Source organism: Myxocyprinus asiaticus, chromosome 12, assembly GCF_019703515.2.
Source record: "Myxocyprinus asiaticus isolate MX2 ecotype Aquarium Trade chromosome 12, UBuf_Myxa_2, whole genome shotgun sequence".
In the NCBI taxonomy this organism is placed as follows: Eukaryota; Metazoa; Chordata; class Actinopteri; order Cypriniformes; family Catostomidae; genus Myxocyprinus; species Myxocyprinus asiaticus.
In genome coordinates this window covers 12256291-12274469 of record NC_059355.1, presented here as the reverse complement: position 1 = coordinate 12274469, position 18179 = coordinate 12256291, and the positions used below count along the sequence as shown (strand labels likewise).

The following is an 18179-nucleotide window of genomic DNA, read 5'->3' as shown; positions in this document are numbered from 1 at the left end:
TATTAGTTTACACTGTAAACCCTAATGTTGTCATTACTGGAAAAATCAAGTTGTCTTAATTAAACATTTTTTGAAATGTCAAGTTTTGGGCTTATAGATAACTTACACAGCAAAAAGTCCAGTGTTGAATTAACTCCCACAGAGTTGATTTCAAAAAAATTTCAGGGTTTATATAACTCCACACTCTTTAGAGTTAAAGTAACACTTTCAAAATAGTTAAATATTTAACACTATGCCAGAGTTCCTTCTTTAACTCGTAAAACAGAGTTAAAGTAACACTAAGGGATTAGACAAATAACACTGCTCTGAGTTAAAAAAAAAGTTTTACTATTTGGGTAGTGTTACACTCCCTAAAGTGTAAAACTATTTACACTGATTTTTTTTTTTTTTTTTTATTAATTATAAGAATTAATTCCAATAAACAAAATAATTTTCAAAAATAACATTTATTTTTGCCTTTTCACCCATGCAGTCATCCATACAGTTGAATTAAAAATTATGAATGAAGGTATAATGTACAAACTTTCATTTGTGATGTTGTATGAGCTTTGAATATCATGTTTTGAATGCAACATCATAAGACAAATTAAACACAAAATTTGCTTTGAAAAGTTCATCAAATGCCCCGAGGAAGCTGTTTGCCTAGAATGGGATGAGATGCTTATCCATGGTGATGTAGAAGCTGTCAATCTTGCTCTTCTGATGCCCAGCAGTGACGAGGTACGCCTGCTGACCCTCCTGGTGGCAGAGATGCTCCTCCAAACTGCAGCATGACTTGAGATAAAGAAATTGAACATCAGACACAAGAATAATATGCAGCCACAGAGAAAACTACATTATAGAAGCAATTATTCAAACATCATCTCACCGGCTAGTGCAAGATGGGAATGCCTATGAAAACTTCATTTCAATTTCATCCACATTTTAACAAACTTCATTTACATGTGGCTAAGAAGGTGACATGTGAGAAATTATTATAATCACCTTAATAATATAATTACCTTATGAAAGACTACAAGTCTTTCAACTGCATCACACACTAATTTTTGGAGACTTCAGTTCTCCTGGTGTTGGTGGAAGGAGATTTATCTGCAACAACAAAGAGGCCATTTCTTGGTTGTAGGCCGAGGACAAAGAGTCACAAGAATTAACTGAAAACTCTTCAAATTTAATACTTTTCAAGTTTGAATGAGAACAGGGAGGCATTATGAGATCGTTTTAAACAGTCATCCATCTATTGTTCATATTTATCCCAAAAATCAGATCAACTTTCAGAGATACACAAAATAAACAAATTAAATCTGGTAAAAGACTATCTCACAGGTGCATTCATTTCCTAATTTTAATCATATAGTCATGAAAATAATGAATGAAGCAACTGTAACAGCAATTATAGCAAATGCTTTAAAACAAGCAAAACAAATACAACTCACTTGTTGCCTCATCAAGATCGCTTCCTGGGGGACTTTCAGCTGACTGTACCAAGCGACGCAACTCTGGTGTTGAAGTGAGCCGCTTAGCCTCTTTTATGACATTTGGCTTGAAGAACACATCCCATTTCTGAAGCAGCCTGGAGGATGTCTCTTCATCATATAGGAGAGTGAAGTCTTGATCCACCTTTTTAAAAAAATGAAGATATTACACTACTACTACAGGAAATACATTCAAATTTCAAGCCATTCTAAATGTCTCATTCCAAACTTACCAATCCTTTAGTATCCAGGAATTTTGGGAAGGTGGAGAGGATATGAACACTTCTGCCTGGGTCATTAACAAGCTTATGACGGTGCTGAAAGGTCTCTCATCTTCTGGAAAATCAGGGAATTGTCTGTGGTATGGTTGAGCAAAGACATTGCCTCTTGGCAAGCATCCGCATCAAGCTGCCTTTCAACATTCACAGTCCTTTGAAAAGTCAACTCGGCTGTGATACTCGGCTCAGCCATGATTAATTTAATCCATGAGTGAAAGTGTCCAATATAAAGCAGTTACTGGGGTTAAGTGAGTAGTATTCAGCTGGTCATGTGATCCCAACATGACAGCCCCCATGAGGGGACCCTCCATGTAGAATAAAACAGCTTTTATATGGTTACTGATATTGCTGGAGCGATATCTTTTTTTAATGAGTAAAAAATTACTGAGTGCACGTTTAAAGGAAAAATCAACTCAAAGATAATGCTAAAATGAAAATGGATGCAAATTAATGCTAAAATGAAATACAAGGGGAAATTGTTGATTTATTTCGTGATTTAATTATTAATTTAATAATTTTATCATTTTTCAACAATTTCATTTTTATATTTAATAATTTATTGAAATAATTATTTAATGATTACATTTTGAAGTAATTTGTCCCTCCACACACAAGAACTTGCATTTTACATTATTTATTTAGCTGACACTTATCTAAAGTGACTTACAAACAAAGAATGCTACAACACAAGTGATTCTTCTGTCTTTTTGCTTTTGTCACCACAAGCTTCAGCCTGGCACTCACAAACAAGCAAGCAAGCAAACAAACAAACACATTTATTTGAGGAAACCTTTATTAGTGCTCAGAGATGGCCAAGTTCCATGTTAGTAATAAACAATTACAATAATAATGTTATGAAACTGCAGCTGCAAGGAAACAGGAAAAATTATGAATGGAAGTCTGTCAGTGTGTTCTTTGTGTTGCTTCTTTGTGAAGTGATGGCCTTATTTAGACTGCAAGTTTAGGTGTAACACTATTCGTCGATGATGGGAAACAGAAAGATAAGCGGAATCTCATTAATGATACGGCACTTCGAAATGCATGTGATCTAACTTGCAAAATAAATATTCTAGAGATGTATTTACAGTTGCTACATATAAAAATATGCAAGTATCCTAGATGTATTTTGTTTTATTTTTTGAGAAACGGAAAACAGAAAACGCAAGATATTAGACTATTTATAGATGTTACGCATTGTCATTATGCGTGTATTAATGTAAACGTGCGTGCACGCGCGTGTGTGAGGGCCAACAGCAGTTCAGGGTCCCTCCTCCCTCAATAATTAAATCTGTTTCCCCCTTTCATTTCACTTTAGCCTGGTAATCGAGCTGATAAGCGGAGTCGAACGATAAAACACATGTTTATTCAGTCTCTCCAGCAGAACTACACGGACAGAAGGGCGAGATAGCGGCGTGTTTATGGACATGTTTTTATTCTCGCTCTGCCAGGTAGGACAGTCAGTCAGAGTAACGCTAACTGTGTTTTATTGTGCCTAATCATTTGACATGATGGCAGTGTTTTCACGTGTTTCTGACAAAAGGTGTGTGTGTATGTGTGACAGTGTGATTGTGTTATTTACGCGTTTTAATGGTGTTTTTTTATTTTATTTTATTATTATAATTATTATTATTTTTTTATTTTTTTTGTGGCATGAGTTAGCTGGAGCGCTAATGTGATAACCGGATGTTTCCGTTAACGTTATATGGCCACAATAGACCTTTTTCACGGACTGTGATGACGCGTTTTCGCCTTATTTAGCAGCGTAAATCTAGCAAACTTTTTTATATTAGCATTTTTTGAAAGATTGAGTGTAAATGTATAACATCATGATTTGTGTTATATTACCCTGGAATTAGTAAAAAAACAAACAAACAAAAAAACATTACCACAGCTGCGAGGGGGTTTCTGCTGAGAGAATGACAGTGCATTAGGCATTTTCTCTTGTCTGACTGTCTTAATCCACTGCTCTCTATTTTTTCCACTTCTGGAAAGTCATTGAAAAGTAATAGTGGATTTTTTTTTCTCTTGCTGTTGGAGCAAATGGGTAAGTGAAAATAATATTTGCTGTGGTCTTCCATTCACTCGCATTCACTGCTGTCGAAGTTTACCCTGCAATCTTTTACTTCCGCTTTCCAAAACCCAGGATGGGAAAAAGGTCTATACCCACTTCACGAGCAGTCGATAAGCAGTTCTAACTTCTAATGGTTACCCTCTTGTTCCAAAGTGTTACTTAATGATCTGTAGTGTTTACATAGTACCGCATGTGATTGTGCAAGGTTACTTATAAATGCTTAGTCACAATTAAATATTTGATTTGAGGTTTGAGGTCTCAGTATAGCATTGAATTTGGTACACTTAGAAAACGTACCATGGTAATGCCATGTTTGTTGACGTTACCGTAGTAGTACCATGTTGTTTGGACATGTATCGTGGTAATACCATGGTATTCTTTTAAGTACCTGGAGTAACTTTTAAATACCATGGCAATTTTTATATATGGTATATCAACGTATTATCATACTATTACTATCGAATACTATTAAATTGGGTACACTAAGAAAAAGTACCATGGTTTCGCCATGTTTTTGGACATTTACCATCATAGTACCATGTTGTTTGGACATGTATTATGGTAAAACCATGGCAGTCTTTGAAATACCAAGTACTTCATTGTAAATAGGCATGGCATTTGTCATATCATGTTATTACCACTTCTGTTCCCATGTCTATCTGTCAGTGGATTTCCAGCTTTCTGACAGACAGGCAGCAGCTTGTTAGACAGGGGAAACTCACTTCCAGCACCTGTACAATCAGCACTGGTGCCCCCCAGGGATGTGTGCTCACTCTTCTACTACTACTTCTTCTCCCTCTACACCAGTGACTGCCTACACCAATAACTGCATCGCGAAGGACCCCCTGTCAAGCTCCTGAAGTTTGCAGACGACACCATTGTCATCGGCCTCATCCGAGATGACGATGAGTCTGCATACAGAAGGGAGGTTGAACAGCTGGCTGTCTGGTGCAGTCAAAGCAACCTTGAGCTGAACACGCTCAAAACGGTGGAGATGATTATGGACTTTAGGAGGAACACCCCAACACTGACCCCCCTCACCATTCTAAACAGCACTGTGACAGCAGTGGAGTCATTCAGGTTAATGGGCATTACCATCTCACCGGACTTGAAGTGGGAGACGCACATTGACTCCATTGTGAAAAAGGCCCAGCAGAGGTTGTACTTCCTTCGCCAGCTGAGGAAGTTCAATCTGCCACAGGCGCTGCTGATACAGTTCTACTCAGCAGTCATTGAGTCTGTCCTCTGCACTTCAATAACTGGTTCAGCTACGAAATCAGACATCAGAAGACTTCAAAGGACAGTTCGGACTGCTGAGAGGATTATTGGTTGCCCCCTGCCCCCCCTTCAAGAACTATACACTTCCAGAGTGAGGAAAAAGGCGGGAAACCCTGCCCATTACCTTTTTGAACTGTTGCTCTGAGCACCAGAAACGTCAGGCACAGGAACAGTTTTTTTCCTCAGGCTATCCATCTCATGAAGTTAAATTGCCCCATTGAGCAATAACTATGTGCAGTACACAGTTTAGTCTTTTTTATATTTATCCAACACATCCAACCTCTTCTGCCATTTCATTCCTCTGGAAAAAAACCCCCAAAAAATCCCCCAACAAAAACACATTTGCACTGTACATAACAGATTTGTATTTGCACTGTACATAACAGATAACAGATTGTATTAGATTGCACTACGTATGTGTATGCGTGTATGTATGTATGTGTGTGTCTGTGTGTGTATGTACGTATGTGTATAATTACTTTTCTTTTTTATTATTATCTATGTCTTGCTGCTGTTTTTGTATTGGTGTACACTGGAAGCTCCTGTCACCAAGACAAATTCCTTGTATGTGTAAGCATACTTGGCAATAAAGCTGATTCTGATTCTGATACCGTTGACTTGGTTACACTAAAAAAACTGTGGAAATGCCATGTTTGTGGATGTTTACCATTGTAGTGCCATGTTGTTTGGACATGTATCATCAAATCAAAATCAAATCAAATCACTTTATTGTCACACAGCCATATACACAAGTGCAATGGTGTGTGAAATTCTTGGGTGCAGTTCCGATCAACATAGCAGTCGTGACTAATGAGACAGTACCAATTTACAATAACGTCAAATTAACACAACACAATTTAAACATCTGATATACACATAATTACACTCAACAATATACAAATAATAATATACACTGTACAGTATACAATACGCACTATACAGATACACATTCAATAAAAATAAAAAATAAAAATATATTAAAAAGTATATATAGTATATATAGAATGTACAGTATTGTACTGTATTGACATTCAGGCTGTCGGTTGATAGTCAGTTGTTAAGAGAGAATATAATATAATAATAATATAATTTATGACAGTCCGGTGTGAGATATAAGAGTAAGGGTAATAAAGTGCAGTGCTGATGTATTTGATCGTGGGAGATCAAGAGTTCAGAAGTCTGATTGCTTGGGGGAAGAAGCTGTCATGGAGTCGGCTGGTGTGGGTCCTGATGCTGCGATACCGCCTACCTGATGGTAGCAGTGAGAACAGCCCATGGCTCGGGTGGCTGGAGTCTCTGATGATCCTCCGAGCTTTTTTTCACACACTGCCTTGTATATAATTCCTGGATTTAGGGAAGCTCACCTCCGATGATGTGTCTGGCAGTTCGCACCACCCTTTGCAGTGCTTTGCGGTTGTGGGCGGTGCTATTGCCGTACCAGGCGGAGATGCAGCCAGTCAGGATGCTCTCTACAGTGCAGGTGTAGAACCGTGTGAGGATGTGGCGGTTCATTCCAAACTTCCTCAGCTGTCTCAGGAAGAAGAGGAAGATGAGCCTTCTTCACAACGACTTCAGTGTGGATGGACCATGTGAGTTCCTCAGTGATGTGGACACCCAGGAACTTGAAGCTGCTGACTCTCTCCACTGGTGCTCCATTGATGGTGATGGGACTGTGTTCTCTATCTTTTCTTCTGAAGTCCACCACAAGCTCCTTTGTCTTATTGACGTTGAGGGAGAGGTTGTGCTCCTGACACCAGTGTGTCAGAGTGTGCACCTCCACTCTGTAGGTTGTTTCATCATTGTCAGTGATCAGACCTACCACCGTCGTGTCATCAGCAAACTTAATGATGGCATTGGAGCTATGTGTTGCCACACAGTCATGTGTGTACAAGGAATACAGTAGTGGGCTGAGAACACAGCCCTGTGGGGCTCCAGTGTTGAGGGTCAGTGATGAGGAGATGTTGCTGCCTATTCTAACCACCTGGCGTCTGCTTGACAGGAAGTCCAGGATCCAGCTGCACAGCGAGCTGTTTAAGCCCAGAGCCCAGAGTTTCTCATCTAGCTTGGAGGGCACTATGGTGTTGAATGCTGAGCTGTAGTCTACAAACAGCATTCTCACATAAGTGTTCTTTTTTTCCAGGTGGGAGAGAGCAGTGTGTATTGTAGATGCAATGGCATCATCAGTGGAGCGGTTGTTGCGGTAAGCAAACTGTAGCGGGTCAAGAGAGAGAGGCAGCACAGAGCAGATGTAATCTCTGATTAGTCTCTCAAAGCATTTGCTGATGATGGGGGTCAGAGCAACAGGACGCCAGTCATTTAAGCAAGATATTTTTGATTGTTTTGGAACAGGCACAATGGTGGATGTTTTAAAGCATGTGGGGACTACAGACAAAGAGAGGGAAAGGTTGAAAATGTCCGTAAATACACCAGCCAGCTGGTTCGCGCACGCTCTGATGACGTGGCCCGGAATGCCGTCTGGGCCCATGACTTTGCGGATATTCACCCGTCGGAAGGATCGGGTTACATCTGCTACAGTGATGGAGAGTGAACTAACCTCTGTAGCTTCAGCCGCGAGAGCTCTCTCCGCGAGGGCGGTGTTATTTCCCTCGAAACGAGCATAAAAAGTATTTAACTCATCCGGGAGAGAGGCAGCGGTGTTCATGGCGGAGTTTTTATTCCCTTTAAAGTCCGTGATGATGTTAATTCCCTGCCACATGCTTCTAGAGTTGGTGGTGTTAAACTGTCCTTCAATCTTGTTCCTGTACTGTCGTTTTGCAGTTCTGATTTTTCGGAGGGCGTAACTGGCTTGTTTATGCTCCTCCGCGTTCCCGGAATTAAAAGATGCGAGGTCCGCACATTAAGTGCCACACGAACATCGCTATTAATCCAAGGTTTCTGATTCGGATAGATCCGTATTGTTCTGGTCGGAACCACGTCCTCTATGCACGTTCTGTTGAAACACATTACGCTATCAGCGTAAAGCTCGATGTCGTCATCAGAGGCGGACTGGAACATCTCCCAGTCCGTGTGATCAAAACAGTCTTGTAGCGTAGAATCTGATTGGTCCGACCAGCACTGGATCGTTCTGTGGGTGGGTGCTTCCTGTTTCAATTTCTGCCTGTAAGCGGGCAGAAGCAGAATGGAAGAGTGGTCCAATTTGCCAAATGGTGGGTGGGGGAGGGATTTGTAGCCATCCCGGAAGGGAGAGTAGCAATGGTCCAAAACCCGGTCCCGGTGTGTTGAAACTAATGTGCTGGTGGTATTTTGGTGCAACTGATTTTAAACTGGCTTTATTAAAGTCCCCGGTCACAATGAACGCGGCCTCAGGGTGTGTGGTTTCCTGCTCACTTATACTCCCATACAGTTCCTTGAGTGCCCGGTCTGTGTCGGCTTGTGGGGGGATGTACACAGCTGTGATAATGACCGCTGTGAATTCCCTCGGTAGCCAGAATGGTCGACACAGAAGCATAAGAAATTCCAGATCAGGAGAGCAGAAAGACTTGATAGAATGTACGTTCCTCTGATCACACCAGGATTTGTTGATCATAAAACATACACCACCTCCTCTGCTTTTACCTGAGAGGTCTTTCGCTCTGTCCGCTCGGTGCACGGAGAACCCCGCGGGTTCAATGGCTGAGTCTGGAATCTCCACAGACATCCAAGTTTCCGTAAGGCAGATAATGCAGCAGTCCCTTGTATCTCGTTGGAAAGAGATCCGCGCTTTCAGCTCGCAGAGCTTGTTATCCAGAGACTGAACATTTGCCAGTAGAATAGTGGGTAGCGGGGGTCGATTTGCACGGCGTCTTACTCTGATGAGAACGCCGGCTCTGTTTCCCCTTTTCCTTTTGCGTTTCCGCTGCCGTGCTGCCCAGACAAAGGGCTCCGCTTGCGTGTTTGTAAACAGTGGGTCGGCATTGAGAAATTTGAAGTCCGGTTTACGGTGTGAAATTGCTGAACCAATGTCCAAAAGTGTTTGTCTGTCGTAGACAATAAGGCAGACAACATCCAAGATAAAAAAACATAAGAATTGTGAACAAAACAAACAAAACACTACTATGTTGTGTCGGAGCTCGCAACGCAGCAGCCATACTCGGCGCCATCCTTGAGTCCTAGGATAGTACCCCATGGTATACCCATCCTTCACATCATGGTAATACCATAGTATTCTTTAAAGTACCTTGGAGTTCCTTTTAAATACCATGGTAATTATCAACATATTGTCATGTTATTATTACCATGATACCATTGAATTGGGTACACTAAGAAAAAGTACCGTGGTAATGCCATGTTTGTGGACATTTACCATCTTAGTACCATGTTGTTTGGACATGTATCTTGGTAATACCATGTAGGGATGGGCGATATGACCAAAATTCTGTATCACGGTATAAATAATTTTATATCACGGTAATGGTATATATCACAATATAGTTTTTGTTTTCTTTTGGAAAATAAGCAAAAAACTTGAATAAATATCCATGTGATAGAGTTGGGCGATAAGCAAAAAATGATATCGATATTCTTTTTGTAATTAACATTTTTTATTGATTCATATATACATCACAAAGAAAAACCCAACACATATACAATGAATCAACATTTCACATTCAAACCCCACTAATATCCCTCCCCATTCACCAACCCAACCCTGACCCCCAATGAACACCCCTGTGGTCCCACATAATAACACACACACACAACCAAAAAAACAAAAAAGAAAATATAATAAACATACATAATTAAACTACACTCTCCACATCCCCTCCCAGAGAGCCCCCCTAAAAAACTAAATAATTGCCCCATTTTTTAACAAATAAGTCCCAAAACCCCAGCCTTCTACTTACCACTTCCTCGAAAGCAGCCACCCTCCCCATTTCCACACATCATTACGAAAAAGAGGGTGCTCCATCCGACTTCCATCACCTTAAAATTATTTGCCTGCCGATCATGAGACTGGTCAGAACCCAATTTTTAATGTGATTATCCCCCAAATTTATGACCGCCCCATCACCCAAAATACAGAGTCTGGGACAAAGTAAAATTTGATTGCTCAGAGCGTCACACATACAACTCTGAACTTTCAACCAAAATTCTTGAATCTTACACTGTAAAAAAATTGCTGTAAATTTACGGCCAAATTCCTACAGCAATCTACTGTGATTCTTAAATACAGTAATTTGCTGTTAAAAATGTTGCATTCTGGGAGATCAAGAGCAGGCTCACTGTGAAGTGACTAGTTTTACGGTAAATAGCTGTTCTATGCAAGGCATTAGGGGAAAATGAACATTTAAAATCACGATTTCATCTTGGTGAAAGCTATAGTGACATTTTGAAACGTATATTTTAACCCCCCCCACCCCATGAAAATTTTAGTTTGTGGCACATGGTTAATGTTCATGATGTTTCTGACCAACTCCTCTGTTCTTTATCATCTCACATCAGCCTTCACTTGTCTGTCTAATTAGAAGTCAAATAAAAAATAAAAAAAATCAACCTTTGAAGCAATGTACATATTAAATGTACAATTTTGCCAGGATTGAACAGTGTATTTTTTATGAAAAAACCAAAAAACCAAAAAAAAAAAAAAAACAACAACAACCTGTACACAATAAAATAACAGTATAGCACTGCATTGTGGGTTATATAATGGTGAAATACCCATAAGCCTTTGCACTTGAATAAGTATGTATGCTTTGGCAAATGAATTGGAGCTACAAAAATTGTAAAAAAAAAAAAAAAAACTACTACAGTTTTTATTTAGACTTAATAGAAGTCTTTAAAGTGTAATTAGTGTTATTGTTTTGTTATCAGTAGTTGTGTTTTGATTGAAGTCACCATTATGGTGATTAGTGATCTCTTGAGCTGGCACCTTGGACCTTCTTTATTATTATATTATGTTCTTCCAGCCAGTCAATTTATGTTTAAGTAAAACACATGTTATTGCACTGTGCTACCTTGAAGACACAACCTAAGGTCAGCCTGAATGTCTGATACTACCTTGCAAATGGCACTATATGTGGCAATAGTGATGCATTACACATAAAACCATAAAAGCAAAAACAGTAAAGGATATTTCAGCAAAATTATATCAGCAAATTGAGTGTTTGATGTTTTTGATGAATTAACAGCATAACTCGCGTTTGATGAATTTACAGCATAACTCGAGTTGTTATCAAGACACACAGATATCAAATCTCGGCATACAAAATGGAACAGTGGTGACAATTAACAAACATACTTTTACGTAAATAAGAAAGTGCTGAACATTAAAATCCAAGTAACTTAGACTACAACAAAAACAACGTCAAAATAAACCAGTAAATGGTAAAAATCGAAGTAATTTCTTCATGCCGCAGTGCATGCTGGGAACATAGCTGTTAATTTCAATAACAGTAGATAGTATGTAATTTGACAGCTTTATGCTGTAGCTGTAAAAACAGTATCTAGCTGTTAATTTCAGCAACAGCAAGACACCGTTAATTTTACAGTAACATGCTGGCAACTCTGCTGCCAGTTCTTTACTGTTTTTTGATGAGAAAATATTTAAGAGTGTAGCACACCCCCAAAAAACATGGATTGTGTCTCCATCTTTTGATTGGCATCACCAGCAAGTGGGTGTGTCTTTAAGACCAAGCCTATATAATCTAGTGGGGGTCCAATAGAATCTATGTAAAATCTTAAATTGCATAAGGTGAACCCTTGCATCTCTAGATGCAGACTTGACATTTTTTAGAATCCTAGCCCACACTTCCTCCTCCAATACCAAGTTTAAATCTTTCTCCCATAATCTCTTGTTAGAAGTTAAAGGTCCGTCCCCCAGACTCTGAATTAACAGGGAGTAATCATAGATAAATGTAATAAATAAATGCCCACATCACTCAAAAACCTTTTTATTAAGCGATCAGAATGAACTAAATCAGACAAATTTGCTGGGAATAAAATGCCCAAATACTTAATGCCCTGTATAGGCCACTGGAAGGCGCCCGACTGGAAAGCCGCTATTGGGCAGTACACTGTCAGAGCCAAAGCTTCGGATTTAGACCAAGTGACTCTGTATCCTGAGAATTTAGAAAAGGAATTAATAATTCTGTGGAGGCAAGGCATGGATCTAGTAGAATCGGAGACAAATAACAAAATATAACCTACGTAAAGCAAAAGCTTATGCGCCATACCTCCCGCCACCACCCGTGGAAAATCATCTTCCCTTCTTATCGCGGCTGCTAATGGTTCCAGGGCAAGACAGAACAATAATGTGGAAAGACTATCCAGAGTAAAATAATCTGAAATGAATCCATTTGTTTGTACCACCGCTACCGGGTGTCTATAAAGCAGGGTCGGCAACCTTTTTGACATGGAGTGCCATTTTTTATTTTCCTGGTCAATGGCTGTGCCTATGATATTTTTCATTACAAATGATATTAAACAGTTTGAGTGAAAATTTTGTGCAAAACCCGATGATTTAAGATATAATCATGATCCTGCATGTGAATTTTCAGAGCATCTAAAGTGCTTTAATGAAAGTAAACTTGTCCTTTTTTGTTATGAGTTAACAAAGTTAATGTCACAAATTTGCTTATTTGATGACTGATCACGAAATTGTGTGGAATCTTAAATATTTATTTTATTATGTCACTGTAATCATTTAAACACTTGCACGCAAGCAACAGCGAGAGAGGAGCAGGCTATTTTATTTATATGACGTTTTTCGCACCTGCATTCCATTCTACATCTTGAAGTAGCCTAATCCTTCCTCATGATCACGTAGCGTGTTTTCATCAGATGAATGGGAGGCTAAACAGTATTAAAGTGTGATGAGACTCGCGCTGCGCGTGCAAGCCATTCGCGCATCACAAGCATATCAACTATTTAGCCCTTTTCAGTTAATCGCACCTGCAAAATCCTAAAACTTTATTTCCAGGTTCAATTTATATTTTGAATAGACTCAGATTTCTGAACCCCACCATGTGGTTTTATGTTTTCTCTTTTAATCGTTTAATGTAATTTTGAATGTCCATGGTTTAAGGAGGGTGTACCTGTATACTGGGTTGGAAATCTCAAGGATTAATAGTGGTGTTTTTCTTATTGCATTACATGTTGTTCTGAAAGCAAAAGGAAACAAATGAAACATGGAATGTAGGCTGTCATCCGTGCAGTCTGACCGAAGCAAAGCGGGCGCGTTTACTCGTGCAATTAACAGAAAGTGAAGCGCTACCTGCTCTTGATGCGAAAATGGCTTGCACGTGATGCACGAGTCTGTTGGGTATACTGCAGTCTCATCACATTTTAACTTCTTGTTTAGCCTCCCATTCAGCTCATAAAAACACTTTGCGTGATCATGATTACATCAAGATGTAGATTGGAATGCAGGTGCAGAATTTATATTAAAAAAATACTCTATTCCTCTCTTGCCATTGCTAAAAGTTTTCCCAAACCCGTATATTTCCAAAATCTTAAAAATCCCATTCTACCACATCAAACGCCTTTTCAGCGTCAAGTGAGATGGCAGCGACTGGAGCCTGATCATTCGCCACTGACCACATGATATTGATGAAACGCCTAATATTATCAGAAGAGCTATGACCCTGAATAAACCCCACCTGATCTATATGTATAAGAGATGTTATAACTTAATTGGTTAGCCAGAACTTTTGACAATATTTTAACGTCTAGCTGGATCAGGGAAATTGGATGGTAATCCTTACACCTGCTTGGATCTTTTTCTTTTTTAAGAATCAGACTGATCCGAGCTTGTGTCATGGTTGGCAGAAGCTTTCCATTCTTTAATGATTCCGTATAAATTTCTAACAAAAGTGGAGCCAGCTTCTGTAGCATAATATCTAAAATAATTTTTTTGCTCTGTCCTCAGTTTAGAGAGTTCTAATGGTTCCACAAAATTTCTAATAGGGCTGGGAGATACAGCTAAAAAATGTATTATGGTATAATGTTTCATATCATTCGGTATCGGTAATTACTGATACATTTTAATAACCTTTTTTAAACAAAGACCAGTAGAAAAAGGTTTAAAATTCACTGTATTTTTAATTTACCCACTCTATTAAGGCAAACAAAAAAATAATTTGTTTTAACAGTCAAAAGCAAAATTAAATGTAAACAAATATCTTCTTTCTTATATCTTATATGAAGATTAAATAAATAAGTGTTAAAGAAACTCTTGAACTTAATAAATAAAATGTTACAAAAATCGTTTGGAGGATTTCTCATAAGGCATTGTTGCCGAGTACCTCTCCATCGTGGACTGCTTGTGGGTTGTTTGTTGAGGTAAGGTAGATGTAGGTCATGGCGGACGACATGCTGCATATTCCAAAGGGTGGGAGCGGTTAAGGTGATGAAATAAGTTGCTTGTGTTTCCATACTTGGCCGGGACATTTCTTTGCAAAGCTTACACACAACTGTGTTCTGATGTTGGTCAGACGTAAAGAAACCAAAAAACTGCCACACTGGCGAGCTGACATATCCTTTTTTATTCACAGTCTCCTCATCGCCGGCAGGCATGGCACTCATTGTCGCATATGTTCGTGTGTTCTGATGTCACATGGCGATGGCGCAACCGAACCCCACAGCAACACAACTTGTTATTGGCTGTTTGCTTGTCACTCGTAGAGCGCTCCTTTATCAAGCCATATGATAGGCTGTTTATGATCCAGGGACGGCGCACGCTTGAGGGTTGTTCATGCAACCAAACTTCATTTCTATTTAAATTTTATTGCATTTATGTGAAACTATCGAGCGTTATATCAAATTTTATATCGTTATCATAAAGGTGTACCGTCGATAAATACAGATACCATTTTATCGCCCAGCCCTATCCATAACTGTCCCGAAGGTGTTGTATTCCACAAAACAAACTCCAGCCGCTAGGCGGAACCAGCACAAAAAGAAAATAAATGGCGCCCAGCTTACTCAGACAGTCAAGAGTATATTCAGCGAGTCAAGTTCAATTGGTGGCCACATGAGAAACACCAAATGGCTTACTCACTCCAATGTTTTTATGAAGGACATCGCTTGCTGTTGACATGTAAATACTTTGCGGCCATCCTTAATATCTATTCTCAGTTTGGCCGGAAGCATCAGTGCAAAAGCGATCTTCCGTTGATGTAAGAGATTCTTGCAATTGAATTCGAATTTGCAAAGTCTGGGAACAAGAAAATGTTGTGGTTCTTCCAAGAAAGCTTTCCTTTACTCCTGGCTTCGCGCAACATGAGATCTTTATCGGATGACCTCAGAAATTTGGCCAGAATTGATCGGGGCCTGTCTCCCTCAGCGAATCTGTGAGCCGGGACTCTGTGAGCTTGCTCGATTTCCAGCTTATGGCCTGTTATGTTGAGCAGACTCAGGAAGAGCTTGTCTAGGAATTTCACCATATCTTGGCCTACTTCGTCCTTAGGAATTCCAACAATTCAGACATTTTTTCATCAATAACGATTCTCCAAATCCTCCAGTTTTTCCCAAACACGTTCCAAATCCACCTTGGTCGCTAGCGGATTAGCAGCTAATTCACCAATTGACTCATCTCCGATGACTCCAGATAATGATCAGTCTCTCGACGTCCGACAATCTTGTAACCAACTCCATGAATTTCATCTCCATGGAAGTAATCTATTGACGTATTACAGCAAGATCCTCCAAATCTGCAATGACTTTCATCAGCATTGCTGACACATTCATCAGTTCACGCCGGATTTCTTTCAGTTCACCGTCCGAATTGAGGCTTTCAGTCTGTTGCTCTGGGGAATCAGCCCGAACACGTAAGTGTCTTTTAATATCTCCAGAGCTCGAGGATTTAATTTTTTTTAACATATTGTCTTACTAGTACAGTTAAGAATCAGGGTGTATCGAATCTCACCGGTTTATGACACAAATAGTAATAATATTAGCAAAGTGCGCAGAGCTCGTCGTTCACACGTCCGCCCCTCGCATGGCGTCACGTGACTCCCTTATATAGATATTCTTAAAAGTTTTGGTTGATAAAGTTATACATGAAGATATACATGTATTTACATCTACAGTGCATACAGAAAGTATTCAGGCCCCTTCATTTTTTTCACATTTTGTTATGTTGCAGCCTTATGCTAAAATGCTTTAAATTATTTTTTTCCCCACATCAATCTGCACTCCATACCCCATAATGACAAAGTAAACAGATTTTCGATAATTTATCACATATCACATTGATATAAGTATTTAGACCCTTAACTCAGTACTTAGTTGAAACACCTTTGGCAGGGATTACAGCCTCAAGTCTTTTTGGGTATGATGCGACAAGCATTGCACACCTGGATTTGGGGATTTTGTGCCATTCTTCTCTGCAGATACTCTCAAGGTCTGTCAGGTTTGAAGGGGAATGACGGTGGACAGCCATTTTCAGGTTTCTCCAGAGATGTTCGATTGGGTTCATGTCTGGGCTCTGTCTGGGCCACTGAAGGACATTCACAGAGTTGTCCCTAAACAACTCTTGTGTTGTCTTGGCTGTGTGCTTAGGGTCATTGTCCTGTTGGAAAGTGAACCTTCAGCCCAGTCTGAGGTCTTTAGCACTCTGGACTAGGTTTTCATTAAGGATATCTCTGTATTTAGCTGTGTTCAGATTTCTTTAACCCTGACCAGTCCCCCAGTCCCTGCCGCTGAAAAACACCCCCACAGCATGATGCTACCACCACCATGTTTCGCTGTTGGGATGGTATTGCCCAGGTGATGAGCAGTGCCTGGTTTCCTCCAGACATGTCGCTTGGAATTGAGGCCAAACAGTTCAATTTTTGTTTCATCAGACCAGATCAGTGGAGTTTTGCAGTGATGGTTGTCCCTCTGCAAGTTTCTCCCATCTCCACACATGATCTCTGGAGCTCAGCCAGAGTGACCATAGGGTTCTTAGTCACCTCTCTTACCAAAGCCCTTCTGAGAGTCCTGGTTGTTCCAAACTTCTTCCATTTAAGAATTATGGAGGCCACTGTGCTCTAGGGAACCTACAATGCAGCCTAATTGTTTTTGTAGCCTTCCCCAGATCTGTGCCTCAACACAGTCCTGTCTCTGAGCTCTGCAGGCAGTTCCTTTGTCCTCATGGCTTGGTTTTTGCTCTGATATGCATTTTCAGCTGTGAGACCTTATATAGACAAGTTTGTGCCTTTCATGTCCAATCAATTGAATTTGCCACAGGTGGACTCCTATCAAAGTGTAGAAACATCAAAGATGATCCAGAGAAATGGGATGCACCTGAGCTAAATTTCAAGTGTGATAGCAAAGGGTCTGAATACATACAGTATGTCAATGTGATATTTCAGTTTTTTCTTTTTAATAAATTTGCAAAGTTATCAAAAATCAGCTTTTTGCTTTGTCATTATGGGGTATGGAGTGTAGATTAAAGCATTTTAACATAAGACTGCAACATAACAAAATGTGAAAAAAATGAAGGAGTCTGAATACTTTATGGATGCACTGTATGTAAGGACTGTACCAGTCTATATACAAGCTAGGCTGATATTTGGACATGATGATATTATCATCATCAGCTGAGAACATTGTCCATGTGTTCTCAAGTACACATCTGTGTTACGCAATGTAGACGATTACAGATGAGTCATTGTGGTGTGTGTGTTTTTGTGTTCTCAGGTGTTTTAGAGCACATGAAGCCTCGTGTGAGATAGCAAGGATGAAGTCCACACGGAACTTCATGTTTTTTCTTTGTCCCATGCTGGTGCTGGGGTTCCTCTACTATTCTTCTGGAAGACTGCACTTACGGACCCTGGTCCAGAAATCTCGTGAGTATATCCTGAGGAAAGTTTCATTGCTCAGGAGACTTGAAGGCATTCTCTGTTATGTACCAGCTTTGTCTCAGATGTTTCTCCTAAAATTCTTTAGGAGAAACAGGGCTCAACAATAAGGATGTCCTGCTGGCCCGAGGCCATTCATAAATATACACGTACACGAAGATAGAAAAACTCACACATTTGGTTTTGTGTGTTGTACAGTACTATTGTTGTTGCAAATACTGCTTCTGCTGTCTTCTACAATTAAAAGTTGTAACCATGATAACATTATCTAGCTGGCCAACTGACAAGGTTTTTGATA

The 18179-nt window shown here is 39.8% G+C and overlaps 1 protein-coding gene and 1 long non-coding RNA gene across 5 annotated transcripts in view; one reads left to right on the top strand and one right to left on the bottom strand.

Moving 5' to 3' along the window:
* Positions 1-463: 463 nt before the first annotated feature.
* LOC127448695 (uncharacterized) lies at positions 464-2094 on the bottom strand. The gene is made up of 4 exons (XR_007898569.1): positions 1706-2094; positions 1434-1617; positions 1002-1089; positions 464-774 (listed from the first exon to the last, which is right to left on the bottom strand). It is a non-coding gene; the product is annotated as an uncharacterized LOC127448695 (long non-coding RNA).
* Positions 2095-2543: 449 nt separating this feature from the next.
* Positions 2544-18179, top strand: part of st3gal3a (ST3 beta-galactoside alpha-2,3-sialyltransferase 3a) — a 144949-nt gene continuing 129313 nt past the window's right edge. The window contains exons 1-2 of one of the 4 annotated variants that reach the window (XM_051711408.1): positions 2544-3198; positions 17721-17869. In XM_051711408.1, coding sequence (XP_051567368.1) covers positions 17761-17869 — 109 coding nt within the window. In that variant the 5' untranslated portion in view covers positions 2544-3198; positions 17721-17760. The remainder of the gene's footprint in view (positions 3199-17720; positions 17870-18179) is intronic. The other 3 variants (XM_051711406.1, XR_007898568.1, XM_051711407.1) reach the window with 3 other exon arrangements.